The sequence below is a fragment of the Schistocerca nitens genome, chromosome 2 (genome assembly GCF_023898315.1).
Source record: "Schistocerca nitens isolate TAMUIC-IGC-003100 chromosome 2, iqSchNite1.1, whole genome shotgun sequence".
Taxonomy (NCBI): domain Eukaryota; kingdom Metazoa; phylum Arthropoda; class Insecta; order Orthoptera; family Acrididae; genus Schistocerca; species Schistocerca nitens.
In genome coordinates this window covers 355,099,118-355,120,942 of record NC_064615.1, presented here as the reverse complement: position 1 = coordinate 355,120,942, position 21,825 = coordinate 355,099,118, and the positions used below count along the sequence as shown (strand labels likewise).

The 21,825-nt window shown below is 35.7% G+C and overlaps 1 protein-coding gene across 2 annotated transcripts in view; it reads right to left on the bottom strand.

The window, feature by feature from the left end:
* The window catches only part of LOC126236178 (probable multidrug resistance-associated protein lethal(2)03659), a 417,284-nt gene that overhangs the window by 311,531 nt on the left and 83,928 nt on the right, over positions 1–21,825 (bottom strand). For both annotated transcript variants that reach the window (XM_049945275.1, XM_049945276.1), the window contains exons 2-3: positions 19,320–19,412; positions 7,056–7,166 (exon numbers count right to left, since the gene is read on the bottom strand). In XM_049945275.1, the coding sequence (XP_049801232.1) occupies positions 7,056–7,166; positions 19,320–19,396 (188 nt within the window). In that variant the 5' untranslated portion in view covers positions 19,397–19,412. The remainder of the gene's footprint in view (positions 1–7,055; positions 7,167–19,319; positions 19,413–21,825) is intronic.

Sequence of the window (21,825 nt, the reverse complement as noted above, 5' to 3'; positions counted from 1 at the left end):
TGTCTTGTGATATTTCTAATGCAAAATATGTATTTTTGCCTCAAGATACAGACAGTTTTGGTAGTGTATCTTAATGAATGAACTTCTACACTGCCATCCATCCAGATCTACTTACAAGCATGTACATGGGGCAGCATTTACAATAAACAAAATCTGAGAAAAGCAGTTAAGTTTGGTGTTTAAAAAGAAAGTGAAAATGATGACAGTATGAGCATAACTGCAATTTACAGTGACTATTTGATGCAATTTGGTCTCCCAACGTTTGGAAAAGTATAACGGATGCAATGTTCCTCAAAGAAGAAGCATCACACATGGTTAACACTAAATATATGAATTACAACAATATTCAAACAGCACTCATTGGCTGAAACAATTCTACTGTTTGGCATACTGTTAAGGTAACACTCCTTTCTACAAACTAATCTGAAGAACTTTCCACATCATCTATACCTACATCTTCAAAACCACTGAGGTGCTTGGCAAAAGGTATTTCCCATTGTATCTCATTTTAGGGTTTCTTTCCATTCCATTTGAATCTGGAAGACAGAACACATGACTACTTAAATGCCTCTGTGGGCTGTGATCAGTTTAATCTTGTCTCTGTGGCTGCTCTGTGAGACACTTGGGGGGAGGGGGGGGGGGCTACAGTACATTCCTAGTTTCCTCAATTAATAATGGTTCTTGAAACTTGTGTGTACACTTTTGTGGAATAGTTTATGTCTATCTTCAAGTGTCTGACAGTGAAGCATTTTCAGAATTTCAGTGATGCCCTCCTGTGAGTCAAACAATGATGTGACAATCTGTTCTGCCCTTCTATGTATACATTAAATATCATCTATTAGTATTACTTGGTATGGATCCCACACTTAAACAATTTTCCAGGCTAGGCCATATGAGTATTCGTAAGTTGACTACATTTTCCAGTGTCCCATCAGTGAACCAAAGCCTACTACCTGCTTTATCTACAATTAAGCCCAAGTGATCATTCCACTTCAGGTCCCCACAAATCGCAACACCCAAGTATTTGTATGATGTGACTGATTCCAGAAGATAGTATGTTCTTGCAATTTGTGAAGTGCATTATCTTACATTTTTGAACATTTAAAATATTCTGCCAATCTTTGCAGCATTTTGAAGTATTATCAAGATCCAAATAGATATTTGTGAAACTTTTTTCAGATGGTACTCCATTATAGATAACAGGATTATCTGCAAAAAGTGTTAGGCTACTATGAGGGTTATTCGTAAAGTAAATAATTTTTGTTTGATATAATTAAAACTGTATTTTACAAACAATTTGCTACCCAAGCTAATTTTCTACATATTCGTCATTCAAATTTATGCCCTTGTACCTTTTACCATCTTTTCTATGCCATCTGTATACTCAGGTGTTGCCGAGTTGTTGAACCACTACTTAACAGCTTCTGGAAGTTCATCATCACTTCCATAGTATTGTCCATTCAAAAAATCTTTCAGATTGGGGAACAAGTGATGATCGCTTGGGGCTAAGTCTGGACTGTATGGCAGATGTTGAAACATTTCCCACTGAAATAACTGAAACAAGTCCTGTGGCACTCCTGCTGCATGCAGATGTGCATTATCATGAAGGATGATGACTCCACTGGTTAGCATTCCTTGCAACTTATTCTTAATGGTGTGGCAAAATCATTTAAGTGTCTGAAGTAGGCAAATGCATTTATAGTCTCACATCTCAGCATGTAGTCATTAAGCAGGAACCCTTACAATCCTAAAACACCATTGTCACATTCTTTCTGATGCTCAAAATTAGTTTTGCTTTTCCTGGTTTCATTGGGGATATTGAATGATGCCATTCCACTGATTGGCACTTTGCTTATCATGTGAAATGTTATATCCAAGTCTCATCACCAGTGACAATATGATTCAAAAATTTACCACTATCGATTTGGTTTCATGTTTGTCTGGCAAAATTTGAGGAACCAAACTGACATACACTTTTTTATAGTCCACATTTACATTAACCATCTGGTGCAACACAGTTCTTAAATGTCTGGAAAAAATGAAAGCAGACCACAAACTGTAAAACATCTATCCTCTTCGATTTTTGCTTCAGCTCTTGCTTTGAACTGTCACTACTGAGGGGCGGCCTGAGCTACCTTCATCATGAACATGAGTGATTTCATCTCAAATCATACAGGTCCTGTCAACATGTGATCATGAATTTCTCTGAAAAAATATATATATTAGGTCTCTATATCATAAGTTTTAAGAAATAAACTATTTTCATTTTATCTTAATTTTTGTAAATGGTACAGTCCTTTGAAAAATGTATATTTTGTAAATAATTCTTAAAACAGTAGAGAGCAAAAAAATATATAACTAAAAACCAAAAGTACTGGAGACCTGGCAGATATTTTGCATTAAAATTCCCTTCTAGTGTTTTGAAATTTAGTTGATACCAGCACACTTATGGGTTTCCTTTAACTTACAAATTTAAGATGAAAATACGAAATTTAAGTTAATTTTTTCAGTTAAATTTTTTTTTTTTTTTTTCTAATTTGGAAAGTCACAGAACGTTGTCTTTTCTGTAATATTACCAGATACTACTGATGTAGTTATTAACAGTATCTTCTGCACTCCAGCTATCTGTATTATGTAAATATTTATTACTAAAAATAAAAAAAATGCATTCTTATGAGTTTTTACAAATTATTTACTTGAAAACTCCCATCTGAAAACTTTTGAGAATTACACAATATGGTTAATATTCTAGCAGTCAGTGCAAACACAGTGGGCAATATTTTTCTGTGTAGAGTGAGTGAGAACTTGCACATAAACCATTCTGCATCGTGTTTAGTGTTTGGTTTGAACTTTTTGTTAGGGACAATGTCAGTGAGAAAATACAGTAGTGAAAGAGTGAGGTGTGTGGACTATGAAAAAAAATACAAGAAGGTGGCAGTCAAGAAAAGTGAAAAACACTTCACAGTTGTTGGAAACCTGTCAGAGGTAATGCAGAAATATCTCAGTGCTCAAATAACAGAATTAGCATCACATCCATTGTGCAGGAATTGTTACACTCACTACAAGAAGAAATTTAGTGGCAACCCACCTCAATGATCACCATCACCCAAATGTAAAACTGAAGAAGACAGTGCATATGTTTAAATTCCTGGATGTAAAGTTGTTGATGTGTTGAATGTCAGCATTTCTTCTGTGGGCCCTACTATATCCCCCCTTAAATTTCCACAAAAGGTAAGAAGCACAAGAAGAAAACAGTATGTAAAAAGAAAAATGGAAGAAATTGAAACAAGTTTTACACAAGCAACGTATTCAAAACTTTGTGAACTGCATAATGTAATGCACTTGGTGTAGAACCTGAAGATAGTGATATGTGCACAAAATGCAGTGTGTGGTTTCAAAACCTAAATACTACTATCTCATCAGCCACCTATAATGAGAAGGTACAGTTACTGACACTGATACCAGGTAGCTACTCTAAGAAGCAGATACAGAAATACATACTCACTTCCTCACATTATTTGATTTCACAGGCTCATAAAATAAAGAATGAGAAAGGTATTTGGGCATGCCCAGCTTGTTACTGTGGGCATTCGTTGCCAGATGATAAGCCTACTGTTGTTCTGGAATATTACCTAACTGATGACAAAGATTGCAGCAGGCAAAGTTCTAGCCAGGCTGATATTATCTCTGTTAGTGAAAATGGCGAAAAAGTTAAAAAGATAAAAAGATATATGACCAGTTCAATAAGAGAAGCATATCTCCTAATGAAAAAGGAGAACCTGAATTTAAAAACTGGTCTCACAAAATTTTACTCCTTACAACCAAAATGGGTAAAACACCAGCCAGTGAGGGAAGTATGCACATGTGTTTACTGCACTAATTTGAAACTTTCTTGTTTTATCTATATATGTTGGTTGCAGGAGTGCAGTGGGTCCTGATGGTGAAGTGATGACTGCTGAAGCATTACACCTTCAAGATACTGACAATGATGTAACCTATGCACTGTGGGAGGGAGAAGAGTTGGTGAAGAAGACAGTCGAGCCAGAGACGTTTGTTACAGTGGTTAGGCATTGGGTCATGAAAGGAATAGCTCACCATCAAATCCTGAAGATTCAGAGACAGGCCATAGCTGAAGTGAAATCAGCCACATCTTAGAATACTGACATATTAGTTCTTCATTTCAACTTTGCTGAGAACTGGTCTGTTGCTTTGCTGAATGAAATTCAAAGTTACCACTGGCACACATCACAGGTATCAATATTCACATGTGTTGCTCACTTCCTTGGAACATCACACTGTTTTGCTATTGTCAGTGATGACAGTGTACATGCATGCTACACAGTCAGCATGATAACTGATGACATAGCATCTAGAGGCCATGCATTTCCTAAACATGTGTATGTGACTAATGGTGCAGCATCTCATTTTAAAAACTGCTTTCAGCCTTATGAGCTTGGTCAACACTGTAGTACAGGAATTATGACAAAAAAATGGATGTTTTCAGCAACAGGTCATGGAAAAAGTGCATTTGATGGGGTAGGAGGTCTCTGTAAACATCTTGCAACAAGATTTAATCTCCAGAATCAAACTGTTGATACTATAAGAGGTACTACTGGATTTGTACAAAACATGTCAACATTAGTAACAAACATGGAACTCTTAATTCTAAATGAAAGTACATTAAGAGAATTCTGATTAAAAAAGACAGAAGAGTAATCTGCTATGAAGCCTGTGGTAGGAATTCAATCAAGTCACAAGTGTGTTGCATTGTATAGTGGCACATACATTTCAAGAACGGTTCTCCATGAAATGCAGCCTGTTACTGAGTGTGAAATGCAGAGACTGCAGTATGCGTTAGAAGACTTTGTAGTGAGCCACTTCATTTCTTGTGTGTATGACAATCAGTGGTGGGTGGGACAGGTAAGTGCCTCTCATGAGCTGCAAGATATGACCATCTCCTTTATGACATCTCTTGGTCCTGCTAATACTTTCAAATGGCCATGACCAAAAGATCACTGTGCAGCTCACATTTCCCAAGTGCTTCTCATGTTGGATCATCCTTTCCCATGTGCAAATTCAGCTTGGCTATACAAGCTCAATGAGAGGCAGATAAAAAAAGAACAAATGAACTATTTCCAACAGTGCAGAATGATTGTTACATTGTAGGCAATTCTAATTCATGGAAGCTCATAAAGAAGTAAAACCATGCAGAAGACAATAATAATTTGTGAATAACATCATAAAAAGAAAAATAGGTATAAATATTATATACCATATCTTATTTTTGTTATAATATGCTTTGAAACAAAATTATGAATTGTTTTCCCACTCATTTATAATGTTGTAAGGTAACTAGTTTTATTCAGAACTATCCATTTTGCATGACATTTACTTAAAACCAGTGATCAATTTAAATATATAAGTCGCCATGCTTTTTTGACCTTGAGAGTAGACCTAGGTTTACCTAAAAAATTTCTCACATTTTGCACAGATAAGTATTGCCCATTCTGATTATACATTCCCTAAGTACAATGACCACCTTTCTAAATAAAAATAAATTTCAGATTCTTGCATCTTTATGTACAAATATTTTGACATATTAAGAATTTCATGCATTAATGTCAGAGCTGACAGGTAGCAGTCCTTCCACTTTACCATTTCTCAAGACTGTTAACATCCTGTGACTATTCACATTTTTAAAACATAATTCTGAAATTAGAAAAAAGTTACAAATTTTCACAGTTTATTTTTTAAAATAATAATAATAATAATAATAATAATAATAATAACAAAATTGAAATGAAAATTAGAAAAGCTCAGCAGTGTATAATCTCATGTTTCATAGTATTGAAAACAATGTATTTATTGAAAATAAATTCAGATATCTATCACTTTTGGTTTCTTTATTACAATTTTTCAATTTTCCCTTTCATTATGACATTTTCACAAATACTATCATTTAGAGAGGTCTGCAGTGTTTTAACAAATCATCAGAAAATCAAAATACTGTAGTTTTGGACAGGTATCATGTGGAACTTAAACATGGATTTTTTTCAGCGAACTTTGAAATAGTGATGTGACACATTCACTGTATGATTTGCGATGAAGTTACCCATATTCTTCCTTCCACCACTACACACGATACACGACTGCCAAAGTGACATTGCATTCATTACATTACTGTAAACCTGTTATCTGTCTATAAATTTTGATGGGTCAGACTTTTTGCACATCTAAAAAGCAGATAACACTGTGTACTTCACACCTGGTGGGATCGTCAATTTTGTCACACATTTTAAAGTCACACAGCAAAGCAGTAAACAACTGCACTGGATCATAGCTGCCACCAAACTGAAGTGAATGAGTACCAGCATCAGTGGTTGGTTGGTGGTGGTGGTTTGGGACACGGTCAGGTGTCAAAACAAAACATTCTTTACTTTCCATATTAACATTATCTGTCAGGTCAGTAACACACAATATGGATCTCAACACTCTTCCCTGGGCACACCTTAAGTTATTTCCACATCTATTTTTGACTCCCTATCTATATAAAATATTACATACTTCCTACCACAACACCCTCAATCCACTCATGAATTTCATTTGATACTCCATTTGCTCATACTTTCATTAATATGTGTTGGTGTTGAACTGAGTCAAGTGCTTTCAAAATTCCCTAATGTTACATCAGCAGGTAATGTAATTGAAATTTCTGTTAAATCTTCAAACAATTATGTTCATTTTACAGAAAACAAATGAACATTTCTAAACCCAATCAATCATGTGCACATAACTCTCTCACTCAATTCAACATCTATCATGAAGCCTTATACTGCTGACTTAGTCTGTATCAAGCTATGTGTGGTGCTCACTGTTTATTATAAATGTACTATATGAAGCACTATTAATGTTATCGTTTTACATTACAATCTTCATTACCATCAATTGAATTCTACAGAGTCTTCATTAATTTCTATATGCCTAAGGGGTAAACACTAAACAAAACACAATTAAAATAAATATAATAGATAATTACTGGTGTTTATTTTGTGTACCTTTCAAATCTTTCACCCAACAGTGATGATTTATGCTCTTTCAGGGGCGCATACAGGTCTTCAATTTCAATGTCTCTCTTTAAGCCTGTTTTGAAGATTCTCAATGTCCACCTGAAATACATATTCATATTTATTTCAGTATCTGCATTGAACTTAGATCATTCTATGAAAACATAAAACACATTCTCTTACAGTGATCAAGTTGTTTTTGTGCAGTAGCATGCATGGAACCCTATACATGTGCATTTTATTTTATTTTTTATTGGATCAGTTTTATCACACAGCACAAATAGTACAAATGATGTTGGACAGGTCAAAATGAAGATACAACTCCATTTAGTGTCAGCAAAAGAAGTGAAAGTACGTAAGCAGATATCCTTATAATCTCAGTTTATCAGTAACTGTTGAAGGACAGCTCAAAATAAAGTTACACTAATACTTACTATCAGAAAAATAGGGCGCAAAATAAAATTCAGTATCTCTTCCTACACTTAAATTTTTAAGTAACATTTATTTCACATATGTGGAAACTGTTTTACAGAACAGAAACAGTGCTTCATCAGAAATGGCTTTGGTTTCATTTTAGATGTAGGATATGTAACAATTTTTATTTCCTCTGATATCACATTGTGTAGTATGGTACCAATTATGCTCCTCTGAGAGGATTTTGTTCTGGAATGTGTTTGGTGTATATGTGGTTTCCTTCTGGTACAATAGTTGTGTACATTTTTGTTCTGCAGTAGTTCGTGTGTTCTCAAAAGATAACCCTAGTGAACAAAATAATTTAATAAATTAATAAGTATGGAACATTCAGAACACCAAGCTCAGTAAAGTGAAATTTACAGGACTCCATCTTTTTAAGCTGATCAATTGTTCTAAGAGTTCTTTTTTTTCTCTCTTAAAGTATTTATGCTATGAGTTGAGGGTCCCCAAAAATGACCCTATATTAGTGATACCTTCTGCCTGTGATTTTTTAGGTATGAACGCAACATGCCACATGCTACACCTCTTACACCCTGTCTTTCTAATTTTTTGAGCTAAATTTTATATCTTCCAGGACACTGAAGGATTGAAAGGTCTAAGGAAATAGGTGCAGTTACCATACTTTATGTTGATCTGTGGATTTTAAACCACAGTCTAAGAATTCAAAAACTGCTGTTTGTGTAGATTTAGACTTTCCAAAGCCACATTGTTGGATGGTAAGAGTTGATTATTTATTTATGAAATGTATAAGTCTGCCATAAAAAAGTTTTTATAGGCATTTTTGAGAAAGAACATCACTGTGACAAAGGAAAGTAGTTTTGTATTTTATCAGAAGAACCTTTCTTTAGTAGAGGTGAACCTTTGGTCATTTTCAAAACATCTGGAATGACACCAGTTTCTACACTATTCATGCTTTCCCTGCTGTGACACTGAGTTAAAATATCCACAAATGTAAATCACAGCACCACTGATTTGTAGTCTGTGGTCACATTTCTTAATGTGAGGTGCCATACTGTGCTTGAAATTCAGTATGGGCCACACAGAGTAACAGGTTTGTCAATTTATGTTACACTTATATCAACACCTACTCTATGTTATCTAAATAATCCTTGATTGTAGTTTAGGAACTATTTAAGACTGCATTCTCAGATATATTGATTTTAGTTATCTCTTCCAAATTCCTTGGTCAGTTTATTTGCACTATTTCTTGGTAAAAACAGTCTCAATTTTTCTAGTATTTTTTCTTTATTATTTAACTTGAATACAGCTCTTATTCTATGGACATGATTAAAGTTGTTAGTGTAATGTTTTCAAATGTTTTCCTTAATAATTGTTACAGATTAGTAGATATATGCATGTGGTGCAGATAAGACTACTTACAGCAAACTCAATTATTATTTTAGTTACTTTGTTAAGGCACATTTTTGATAAATCGAAAACTCTTATTCAAAAAACAATTTCGTAACTAAGGTTTAAGTGCAAATAGTAACAGAATATAACTACAATTCACTGGCTATTCACTGGCTACTAAACACTGGTGATAGGGTTCTAAAGATATACTGAAGGCATTCTCTTGGCTGGTATGTTCACACGCATTTGTCCCACTTCAGTATTCATTTCCAAAAATTCTGTATTCGCTACATAGTCTATCTAGTTATCATTTATATTTAATTTAAGAGCATTGCTTTTCCCTCTTCAAGCTGGAGATCATGCAGCGTGTTTTCTTTGTTTACTGTTAATTCATTGTATATTGGCCATCAAACATCCATAAAGGTCTCAACTGATTTTTCTAATATAAGAGTTCTACTGTTTTTTTATCTGTGATTACAATGTTGCTGTCACCAGAAAATTTTTCACACAGTCTAACATTATCCAGCAAATGACTGATGTTCAAAGGATTGTTATAAAGTTTAATTATCCCCTTAAAAACAAAATTAATTAAATTTTTTGTTTGTTTGTCCTCATACACTCTGAAATCCCTGAATCACAATACAGTGGCATAGCACTGAGGACTCAAAACAAAATGGCACAGCTCATTGATAAAGTAGAGTATCATTCAGTAATTTGTTTTTGGCTGTGTGATTAATACGCAGCACTTCTATGATAGATTACTACATTTATAATGTGAAAGCCGTAAGCTTGGGTAGTTGACCTATGAAAAGTACAGATTTACTATTGTATGAGAAACAACAAAGGTAACAGAAGACATGCATGAACCTCTACATCTACATATATACTGTGCAAACCACCATGGTGGATGGTACCTGATACCACTGCTAGTCACTCCATTTCTTGTTCCACTTGCAAAAGGAACTGGAGAAAATGACTGGCTATATGCTTGCATGTGAGCTCTGATTTCTCTTATCTTGTAATGTAATACACTGCACATAAGTACACAGAAAGAGCCACATTGTATAATTATGAAATTGTAGTCACAGCCATAAAATATCTAAGAGTATGTCCATGGAGCAATTTAAAATGGAAGGACCACATAAAACTAATCAGAGGTAAAGAAGATGCCAGACTGAGATTCATTTGAAGAATCCTCAGGAAATTAAGTCCATCCACAAACGAAGCAGATTACAAAACTCTAGTCTGACCAAAATTTGAACACTGTTCATCACTCTGGGATCTGAACCAGAGAGAACTGATAGGGAAAATAGAGAAGCTCTATGGAAGAGCAGCATGTTTTTATTACAGGTTCATTTATGAAGCATAAATGTACCACTGAGGTACTCAGCCAACTTCAATGACAGACACTGAAAGAGAGGCATTCTGCATTGTGGTGTGATTTACTGTAAAAGTTCAGACAGCTTAAGTTCCTGGAGGAGTCAACCAATACATTACTTCCTCCCACATATATCTCATGAAAAGGCCATCAAGGTAAAATCAGAGGGATTTGGTATCACATGGGGGCATACAAGCAATTGTCTTATCCATAAACCACTCACAACCAGAACAGGAAAAGGAAAGAAGTGATAGTGATACACAAAGTACACTCAACCACACACCATAAGGTGGCCTTAGGAGACTAAACATGCAGATGTAGATGTAGATGTACATCTTGGTTCATAGTCCTTATGCAAGATGGATGTTGGTGAGAGTAGGATTGTTCTGCACTCTGTCATAAATGCCAGTTCCCTAAGATTTCTCAAAAGGTTTTGCAAGAATAATGTCTTCTCCAGGGATTTCGACTTGAGTTCACATATAATTTCTGTAATAGGTTTCGATCGAACCTACCAGTAACAAACTGCAGCACACCTCTGAATTGCTTCAACCTCTTCCTTTAATGCAACCTGGTGGGGTTTCCAAACACTTGAGCACCACTCAAGAATGGAATGCACAAGTTTTTGATACATGATCTCCTTAACAAATGAGTTACATTTCGTAAATTTCTCCCAATAAACTGCCGTCGACCATTTGCTTTCCCTATAGCTTACCCTACATACCCATACAATCCACGTTGCTTTGCAATGTTATGCCTAGATTTTGATCAACGCAACCGTGTCAGGCAGCACACTGTGTTTACCATTTTAGGACTGTTTTTCCTACTAATTTGCGCTAATTTACATTTTTCCACTTTTAGAGCAAGCTGCAATTATCTGCACCAATTACAAATTCTGTCCAAGTCATCTTGTATCCCCATGCATTCACTTAAAAATGACACTATTCTGTACAACTTCATTGACAAAGATTCATATTGTTGCTCATCCTATTCCTCAGATCTTTTATGTACATAGAGAACAAGAGCAGTCCTACCACACTTTCCTGGCACACTTCCTGAACACCTGTCATCCAGGACAACATACTGGGTTCTGTTACTTAGAAAGCTTAAAAAGTCTTCAAGCCACTCACATACCAGATGACCTATTCCGTATGCTCAGACCTTTGTTAACAGTCTGCACTGTACCACTGTCTCAAATGCTTTCTGAAAGTCTAGAAATGGCCTATTAAATTTTCCTATTTCCCTTCAGCCAAGGCACACAGGATATTGTGTGATAAAAGGGATAGATGACTTCTGCGCAAGTGACGCTTTCTAAACCCATGTTGATTTGTGGATAGAAGCTTTCCTCTGTCACAGAAATTTATTACATTTCACCTTAGAATATGCTTAAGAATTCTGTAGCTAACTTGTTGTTGCTAAGTTGGAATACCAAGTAAAAAAGCAAAAAGTCATAAAATCTCTAGATGACATAGAAATAAGACAAAAAATATGTCAAGGGTCTATATGCAGGAAGACAATAAGGAGATATTTTTTTATATCCCTGACTGATTTTTGTTCCACGGGAACCAAAGATGTCAATACTGGCCACGATAGCCTGCATTTTATGATCAAGGAAATCATTTACCAAAGTGGCACAGAAAAAATTATGGAGGAGAAAACTTGAGCCAGTAAAAGTATGGATGACACACTAAACATTGGATCTTATCTAAGAATGAAATAGACTGCATTAGCATTGTCCCAACAGAAGCAAAACCATCAATGAAAGAAAAAGAAAACAAACAAATAATCACCAAATGTGTATTGTAAGATAATTGGATGAGGCAAGTAATCAGAGAGACTGAAGGACACCAAATAAGGGCAAACATTGCAAATGTGGACTCAGAATTAAAGTTAATTATAATTTAAACGTAGAATTTATAATGCTATAACAAGATTAGACCAAAACATGTTTTTCCTTGTGGAGCAAATAATTAAAATCCAATATTGCACTTCAAAATTTCTAAAAAAAAAAAAAAAAAAAAAGAGAGAGAGAGAGAGAGAGAGAGATAACAATACATCTGTTGAGCTATTACCAGATGATACAAGTGTGAGATGGCATAGGGGACAGGAGGGCGAAATAGGATGAGAGAAGAAGAGAGACTAGAACACGTGAAAGGCAAGGACTAACAAGATACTGAGGCTAAAAAGGGAGTGTGGGAAGATCCCAGAAAATGGTGGAAGGATTATTTCTATTTGTGCAGTTTAGAAAAGCTGATGTTGGTGTAAACAAAATCAAAGAATGAAAAATCCAGAATGGAATAATGACAATACTATGAAAAGGATAGTTACTACTCAGCATATAACAGAGATGCTGAGTTGCAGATAGGCACAACAAAAAGACTGTCAGAAAGCAAGCTTTTGGCCAAAAAGGCCTTCATCAGAAATAGACAACATACATACACACATACTCACACAAACATAACTCACACCCACATGACCACAGTCTCTGGCTGGCAGCCTGGCCTCAGCAGGGAGAGACTGTGGTCATGTGTGTGTGAACTGTGTTTGCATGACTGTGTGCATATGTGTGTGTGTGTGTGTGTGTGTGTGTGTGTGTGGGTGTGTGTTTTGTCTACTTCTGATGAAGGCCTTTTTGGTCGAAAGCTTGCTTGCTGACAGTCTTTTTCTTGTACCTATCTGCGACCCAGCATCTTCACTATAAAGTGAGTACTAACTACCCTTTTCATAGTATTGATGTTGGTGTAGGGTTGCATCCAGATTGCCTTGGTTGTCTAGCAGCCACAAAAGTTCAGCCTATTATGCTGCACAGCACACTCAGCTGGGTGGTCTAAATGGCTGTCGACCATAGTTATGTGGTGAGCTTTCATCGAGGTGGGAGTTTGTTTCTAGGTCATACCCACAAAGAATCCCATGTAGTGATAGCTGTGAACTTGGTAGGATACATGGCTGGTTTTGCAGTTGGCCAGGAAATGCCTACAACATGTGTCCTGTCAAGGATATTACAGTGGTTGAGTGGGCAGTAGAATACCACTTTGGGAGAAATGGAAATGACAATGAGGAAAAGTTCTCATTTCAGGATATGATGAGAGAAAGCTGAAGCTCAGTTGGAGAAAGGACACTAGTAATTAAAATAAAAATAGCAAATTGTAGAGACAAAATGTAACAATGATATTAAAAGAGGCAACCATTCAATACATAGAGAAGGAATATTTTGAGCAGCAGATAATATAAAAAATGATGTTAAAAACCAAAGTTCAGCTTGTAGACTAGCATTGTGACACATGCTTCCCCTCCCCCCCCCCCCCACGCCCCACCCCCCACCCCCACACAAACACATACACAGAGAGAGTTAGAGAGATATATTTCACACAATCTATAATGTAACCATGTAGTTAGCAATGCTAAAACCTGTGGCACTTCACTGTACAATGGTTATTTTAACATTATGGCCTTCTTCTCAAGACTCGGAATGCTCAGCAATTACAGCATGGATTTAGGAAAGACCTAAGCAAGGCAACTACTGTTATCAGTTTCTTCATTAAGTATACAGTCAGTGGCGGATATATATATTGAGGGGGGGGGGGGGGAGGGGGGGCAGGTGCCCCCCTTGTCACTCGCACTGCCCCAACCAGCCAGCCCACACCCTATTTGTTTATTTCTTTCATCAGTCGACTCGACTGAATCGAGTTATCGAGTAGTTGTACTTTCCCATGTAGCATCTGAGTCTGTGTCATCGTATTTTATACACTTCTGTCTGGCACATAGATAGCTAACATATACCTAGGAGAAAAGTCACGGCCATTCTAGTGATCTCAATATGTTATTCTGTCTGGCATTTGTTCAACAAAAGTTGTGAATATTATACTGTTTTCTTGTACAGAGAACCTTCGATACGTAGCTTTATAAATACGGAAGATCGACTTAATGGCATAGCTCCACTGAACACTTACCCTGATATTGATTGTCCTATTGATGATGTAATTAGCCAATTTTCCAGAAAGAATAAGTGCATATAATTCATCATTTAAGGAAGAGAACCACAATTGTAACTTTTTTATATCGTAAGATGGCATTGTGTTGTATATGTGTATAATCAGTTTAAATAAAACTTCCTTAAACTTTGCATGTGACTTGATCATTTTTTATTACGGTAAAAGTAAAGGTAGCTCAAGATATCTGTAGCACCCCCTCCTTGAGGTTTTTCTGTATCTGCCACTGTATACAGTAACATAGGACTCAGTATTCACATTGCTGGAATATTCCTAGACCTGAGAAAACCTTTTTACTCAGTAAATCATGGGCTTCTCTTAAAAAAGATCTGTGGGCATACAATACCAATGATGCATCAATGAAACTTACAGTCAAGCCCCAATGAAACAGAAATAGTGTATCAAACTTACACATAAAATCTACAAGCTAAACAGTGAGACAAGAAGTCCATAAAGGCTCCCTCATTAGCCCTTTCCTTTTTCTAGCTTATATTAATAACACTGTACATCCCTTTAATTCACACATTGTAAATTATGCTGTGGCACATTAGTTTTATTCCATGGAAAAGACTGTGAGGAAGTGGAATTTTCAAGAATTAATGGCGAATTAGAATTAAGTACATATTTCCATGCTCATTGACTAGAGGTCAATGTAAGTAAATCCCAGATGCCAATATCTGCAACTGGCAGCTCACAAGACTCATTTGTAAATGACCTAAGTGATATAATGGTGGTGGAAGCAAATAGCTGTAAATTCCTAGGTGTCCATCTGGACTCAAATCTTTGGTGGATTAGCTGCATGAAATTTGTGTGTGTACCTGTCCAAAATTGTGCCCACCCACACTCTGAAAACTTCACATGGGGCAATCTATCCATAATTTAGCTACCACATAAAAATATGAAGTTGTGCTGCTGACATACCCTGCAGATACAAAAAAATGGGGTTGAGGATTATGCATGGACTGGGCTATAAAGGTTCTTTCCATGAAGTTCTCATACAATACAAATATTTCACCATCTATTCACTGTACCTATGTAAATTAATTTCTTTTTTTTTATCTCCCACAAGACTGAAGTAATTACAAGTAGTGATATACATGACAACAACACCAAGTCCTATGGTAACTAGTTCAGATAAAGAACTAAACTAAAAGTCTCAGACCAGAGCCCATACATTAATGGTTTGATAACATATAATACTGTAAGCTGTCCTTCAAAAGTCCTTTAAAAGTCGTATTGGGGGGTGGGGGGTGGGGGGGGTGGGGGGGGAGCAAGTAGTAGAAGAAGAACAAGGTAAAGAAAGAGAAAGTTCAAAACAAAACCAAATTCACTTGACAAATTTTAAAAAAGTAAACGTTAAAATAATGTACAGAATTGTTTAAAAAGAAAGAACAGATTTCATTTGTTTATTACAAACTATAAAAGATAGAACTACATTGTGCATGCCTTTGGATGGAGGAAGTTTCAAAATTTTGACACAGTTGTGATGTGGTTTGTAGCAACATGGCAACCACACCACAAGAGAAATCATTGGAATTTGCAAGTAGTCAAGCCATTGTTCAATTGAAAATTGAAATGAGCATTCCATCATTGATTCAACAAGAAGCCATTTCTGCACAAGCAGATTTATAACTGGCATACAAAGTTGTTGGAAGTTGATTGCATATTCAAAGGGTGGTCACCCAAAAAATCTGATGAAACTGTTCAGCCTCTCCAAGACATGTTCACATGAAGCTCTGAGATGTCCACAAGATGAGCAGGCCAGGAAGTTCACCTTCCAAAAATAATAGTGTGGCATGTTCTGAAACTATGCCTTGATGAAGCCTTACAAGTTTCAGTTACTGCAGAAACTGTATCCTGGTGACCGCAAAAGAAGGTACAAATTTTGCATTTCAATTCTCCAGGATATGGTAGAGGACACATTTTTTGAACAATTTGTCTGAAAAGATGAACTGACACTTCATCTACCAGGTAAAGAAAATTGCCATAATGTAAGAATTTGGGGACCACAACAATCTTGGCATCGCTATCGAACGTGAAACAGACTCCCTAAAATTCAATGTGTTTTGTACCACTTCTGTTCACAAAGTTTATGGACCTTGCTTTTTTGCAGAGAAAACTGTGACAGGATTGTCACACCTGGAGAAGCTGCAAAATTGGTTGTTTCCTCAACTTCAAGATTCCAATTATTTCATTTTCATGCATGACAGCAGACTGTCTCACTTTCACACTGAGGTGCAGTGTTATCCTAACAACACCATCCCACAACATTGGATTGGAAGAGGTGACCAATAAGATCTCGTTCATTGTTTTTCACCTCCCAGGACACCAGACATCACATTTTGTGATTTATTTCTGTGGTGGTATATAAAAGACAGAGTCTTTGTCCCACATAAGGCAACTACGCTTCAAAATCTGAGAAATCAAACCGCTGAAGTTGACAATTCAATAAACAGTGACTTGTTGATTTATGTTTGGAATGAAATGGACTACCATATTGACGTTTCTTGAGAAATGTATGGCGTTCATAGTGAGTGCATGCCATTGTGCCTGTGCAAATATACAGGGTGTATACACAGATAAGGAAACAAATTCCTAGGTTTTTCCTGGATTTCCCGTTTAAAAATACACTTTTTCTCCAGTGAAAATACACTTTTTCATACGTGAAATTATGCTTTTTCCCTTTTAAGTGGCAATATACTTTTTCTTGGAGCTGTAAAACTTATCAGTCCTTTGAAAGGTGAAGGATTTATACACCAGCATTGGAACTTCCATTTTGGAAAGATCTTCGATGCGCGGCAACATTTACATTATATTTTTGCACTACAGAAGTATAAATCCGGATTCCAGCAATTACAGCATGGCAGCTTCTGAAGAACTGAAAAACAAAAAATTGCGATGCACTTTTGTCAGCCAATTGTAGCTTGTGTCACATGATCTCACCAGCCAATGACAGCAGATATACAGAACATAGGACATGTAATGTAGTCAGCTCCTAGAAACATCACTATTAAGTAGTGCCAACACAAACAGAGAAAGTTAATGGTTTAAATTAATATACAAACAGTATAACCATGAGAAAATCTAAGCTATCATTACAATATTGGTCACCAAAAATTTTTTGCTGTTTTTTTTTTTTTTAATTTTTTATTTTTTTCAAGAATAATTATACTTCTGTCATTGTTACTACATAATTTGTAATCTATGAGTGAATTAAATAAATATGGAGAACTGACCTAGAAACTTGATCTCTTTTAGCATGTGTTACCTTTTTTAAGAAACATCAAACACAAATGTGCCAGTAAAATTTTGAATAATGGCTTAAATAGGTGGTCTTTTGGACCTAAAATTTATTTCAATGGCTTGTCCTCACTGTTAAGTTTTGAATGAGAGTCTAATTTAAGATATTTTGTTATATTTAAGTTTTGAATGAGAGTCTAATTTAAGATATTCATCGCACATTCTCACATGTAACATAATTCATCTTGTGTAAGTGGATATTTACTTTGAAAGTAACACTTTTCAAACTACCATTTGGAATATTTTCCCACGACCTGTTACAAATGTAAACAGTCATCGTCACCAAAATGATGCCCACAAGAAAGACGCATCGAAAGCAGCTGGTTGTTGCAAATTACTGCATTATCTTCGGACACATTTTGCTGCCAGTAGATGCTCGTATGTGCACTGTTTTGTTGTTGTAAATAGTGCATTTTCCTTGCAACTAAAGTGTTATTTTGGTGTTATTCTCTCATTTATGTTTTATTCTGCAGTAGTGAGCTAAAGTAACATTCCTTGTTAAAATATCAGTTCTTCAAAATTACAAAAATTTAGCTGAAAAGTAAAATAACGAAAAATTCCTGAAATTCTGAAAAATTCCTGAGCTTCTCCCACACTTGTCCCAAATGAAAAAATTCCCAAATTTTTCCTGGATTTGCCAGTTGTCCCAGAGCATATTCACCCTGATGTAAGACTCTGAATCTTCTTCTATCCAGTGACATGCACAATTTGTTTCTTTCTTTCAGAGTTTCTTTGTGATAACCAACTGAAATCTGTTCTTCCTTTTTGAATCACCCTCTATTTGCAAGCTAGACATAAGATGATTCAAGTGTTTTTATGGTATGTGGTAAACAAATGATTCCTGTTGTACTAATATGTCTAAAGATTGTAATGTATTTTGATCAGCAGAATTGATTGTTGTAATTACTGCCAGTAATGCTAAGACCTATATGTATTTCATATTTGCAAAAGTCCTCATATTGATGACTCCACACCAGAGATTCAAGTAAATAAATGTGCACTCATAAACATGTAATTTTATTAAGATCATGCAAATGTTAATAGAATTATGTAGCTGTCATAGGAGGAGACTATTGTAAAATACATCCTGCTCCATTATCTATGACTCTCTACCAGTGTTGGGTAATTTCTTGATTCCATGTCTGAAGACATTTGCTGATTCAGAACTTAGAAGATTATTAATTATCATTTCATGAAACCTCTTTATTGTTCAAGAAATTTACCAAACACAATTGGATAAAGAACAAGGATATCTGAAATATGAGTGTACAATAACACAATAAGGAAGAGGACTGAAATAACCTCCTAACTGAGGACATGACTAACTGTTTTATCATGCATTATCAAGTTTCAGCAAAAGTTGTTGCAGTTTTTTGGTTGTTTTTCATCATTTTCAACCTGCCAGTGTACTTCCAGGAATTCAAAAAAGAAAAACTATCAAACACGATCTTTTCTTTAACTTATGATTTATCATTGCACATTACTTAGTCATCAAAAAAATGTGAACTATTTTGAAGTCAACAAAACTCAATGCATATTTACAAATATAACACTTCAAACAATGGCTGCCAGTTGACAAGTGGTAAGGCAATTTTATGAATTAAGTACTTAGACTATGAACAAAAATGTAGTGTAACTAATGCAGAAACCTAATTGACTTATGCAAGAATCTAATACATTCATTTTATTATATTACATATTTCTAGTGCTTTACACTTATTTTTGCCCCTTTTATCCACCATGAATGACAGTATTAGTCACCCTTACCAGAATGTGAGTGCAGAGAGTGGGCTTGCTGAACTCCTCGGATGTGGTGTGGTGGTAATGTCCTCCTCCTCATTCATGGCTGCGCTCTGGAAACTACAAAATCATCTTTGTTAGCAACACAATTTTAATATAAATTGGAAAGTTTGTGTCCTCACAAATCAAATAAAAACAATTAAAAAAGGTATAAACACAGGAGGATGTTGTCATCAGGAGACACAAAACTGGCATCCTACAGATCGGAGTATGAAAATGTTAGATTCCTTAATCAGGCAGGTAGCTTAGAAAATTTAAAAAGGGAAATGAATGGGTTGAAGTTAGCTATAGTGGGAATTAGTGAAATTCAGTGGCAGGAGGAACAGGACTTCTGGTCAAGTGAATACAGGGTTATAAATATAAATCAAATAGGGGTCATGCAGAATTGAGTTTAATAATGAATAAGAAAATAAGAATGCGGCTAAGCTCCTATGAAGAGCATAGTGAATGCAATATCATAGCCAAGACAGACACAAAGCCCTGTGTGGTAGCATGTAGCACAAGCTTATATTCCAAATAGCTCTGCAGATGTGGAAATGTATGATGAAATAAAAGAAATTACTCAGATAGTTAAAGAAGACCAACATTTAATTTTGAAGGGGGCTGGAACGTATGTGAATATGGACTCAGAGAAAGGAATGAAAGAGGAAGCCACCTGGTAAAATCTTGCTCAGAGCATAATTTAATCATCACTAACACTTGGTTTAAGAATCATAAAAGAAGGTTGTATATGTGGAAGAGATCTGGAGACAGCTGAAGATTTCAGATTGATTACATAATGGTTGGACAGAGATTTAGGAACCAGATTTTAAATTGTAAGACATTTCCAGGAGCAGATGTGAACTCTGACCACAATTTATTGGTTATGAATTGTAGATTAAAACTGAAAAAAATGGGAAAAGGCAGAAAATTAAAGAGATGGGACCTGGACAAGTTGAAAGAACTAGAGATAGATGAGAGTTTCAAGGGAGCATTAGGCAATGGTCGAGTGGAACAGGGGAAAGGAATATAATAAAAGATGAATGGGTGGCTTTCAGAGATGAAACAGTGATGGCAGCAGAGGATCAAATACATACAAAAAAACAAGGACTAGTAGCAATCCTTGGATAACACAAGACATATTGAATTTAACTGATGAAAGGAGAAAATAAAAAATGCAGCAAATGAAACAGGCAAAAGGGAATACAAATGTTTAAAAAATTAGATTGACAGGAAGTACACAATTGCTAAGCAGGAATGGCTACAAGACAAATATAAGGACATAGAAGCATATTTCATTAGAGGAAAGATAGATACCACCTACAGGAAAATTAATGAGGCATTTAAGGAAAATAGAAACAGCTGTATGAACATCAAGAGCTGAGATGGAAAACCAGTCCTAAACAAAGAAGGGAAAACTGAAGATGGAGGGGTACATAAAGGATCTATACAACGGAAATGAGCTTGAAGGTAATATCATAGAAAGGGGAGTGGATGTAGATGAAGATGAGAAGGGAGATACAATACTGTGAGAAGAATTTAACAGAACTCTGGAAAATCTAAGTAGAAATGAGGCCCCAAGAGTAGACGGTATTCCATCTAAACTACTGATAGCCTTGGGAGAGCAAGTCATGACAAAACTCTTCCATGTGGTGCACAAAATGTGTGACACAGATGAAATACCACCAGACTTCAAGAAGAATGTAATAATTCCAATTCTGAAGCAAGCAGTTGCTGACAGGTATAAAAATCATGAAACTATAAGTTTAATAAGTCATGATTGCAAACTACTAACACAAATTCTTTACAGAAAAACAGAAAAACTGATAGAAGCTGACAGGGGAAGACCACTTTGGATTCTGTAGAAATTAGGAACACATGAGGCAATACTGACCGTATAACTTATCTTAGAACACAGGTTAAAGAAAGGCAAGTGTATGTTTATGGCATTTGTCAACTTAAAGAAAGCTTTTGACAATGTTGACTGGAATACTCTCTTTGAAATTCTGAAGGTAGTAGGGATATAATACAGGGAGCAAAAGGATATTTACAACTTGTACAGAAACCAGAAAGCAGTAATAAGTGTTGAGGAAGCAGTGGTAGAGAAGGGAGTGAGACAAAGTTGTAGCAGACCACCCACATTATTCAATTTGTACACTGAACCAGCAGAAAAGGAAACCAAGGAGTAGCAACTAAAGTTCAGGAAGAAGAAATAAAAACTTTGAGGTCTGCTGATGACACTGGAATTCTTTCAGGAACAGCAAAGGACTTGGAAGAGGGAAGAGCAGATGAACAGTATGGACAGAGTCTTGAAAGGAGGATATAAGATGACATCAACAAAAGCAAAAAATGGTAATTGAATGTAGTCAAATAAAATGAGTTGATGCTGAGGGAATTAGATTAGGAAATGAGACTCTCAGTGTATTAGAAGAGTTTTGCTATTTGGGCAGTAAAATAACTGATGATGGTTGAAATAGAGAGGATATAAAATGTA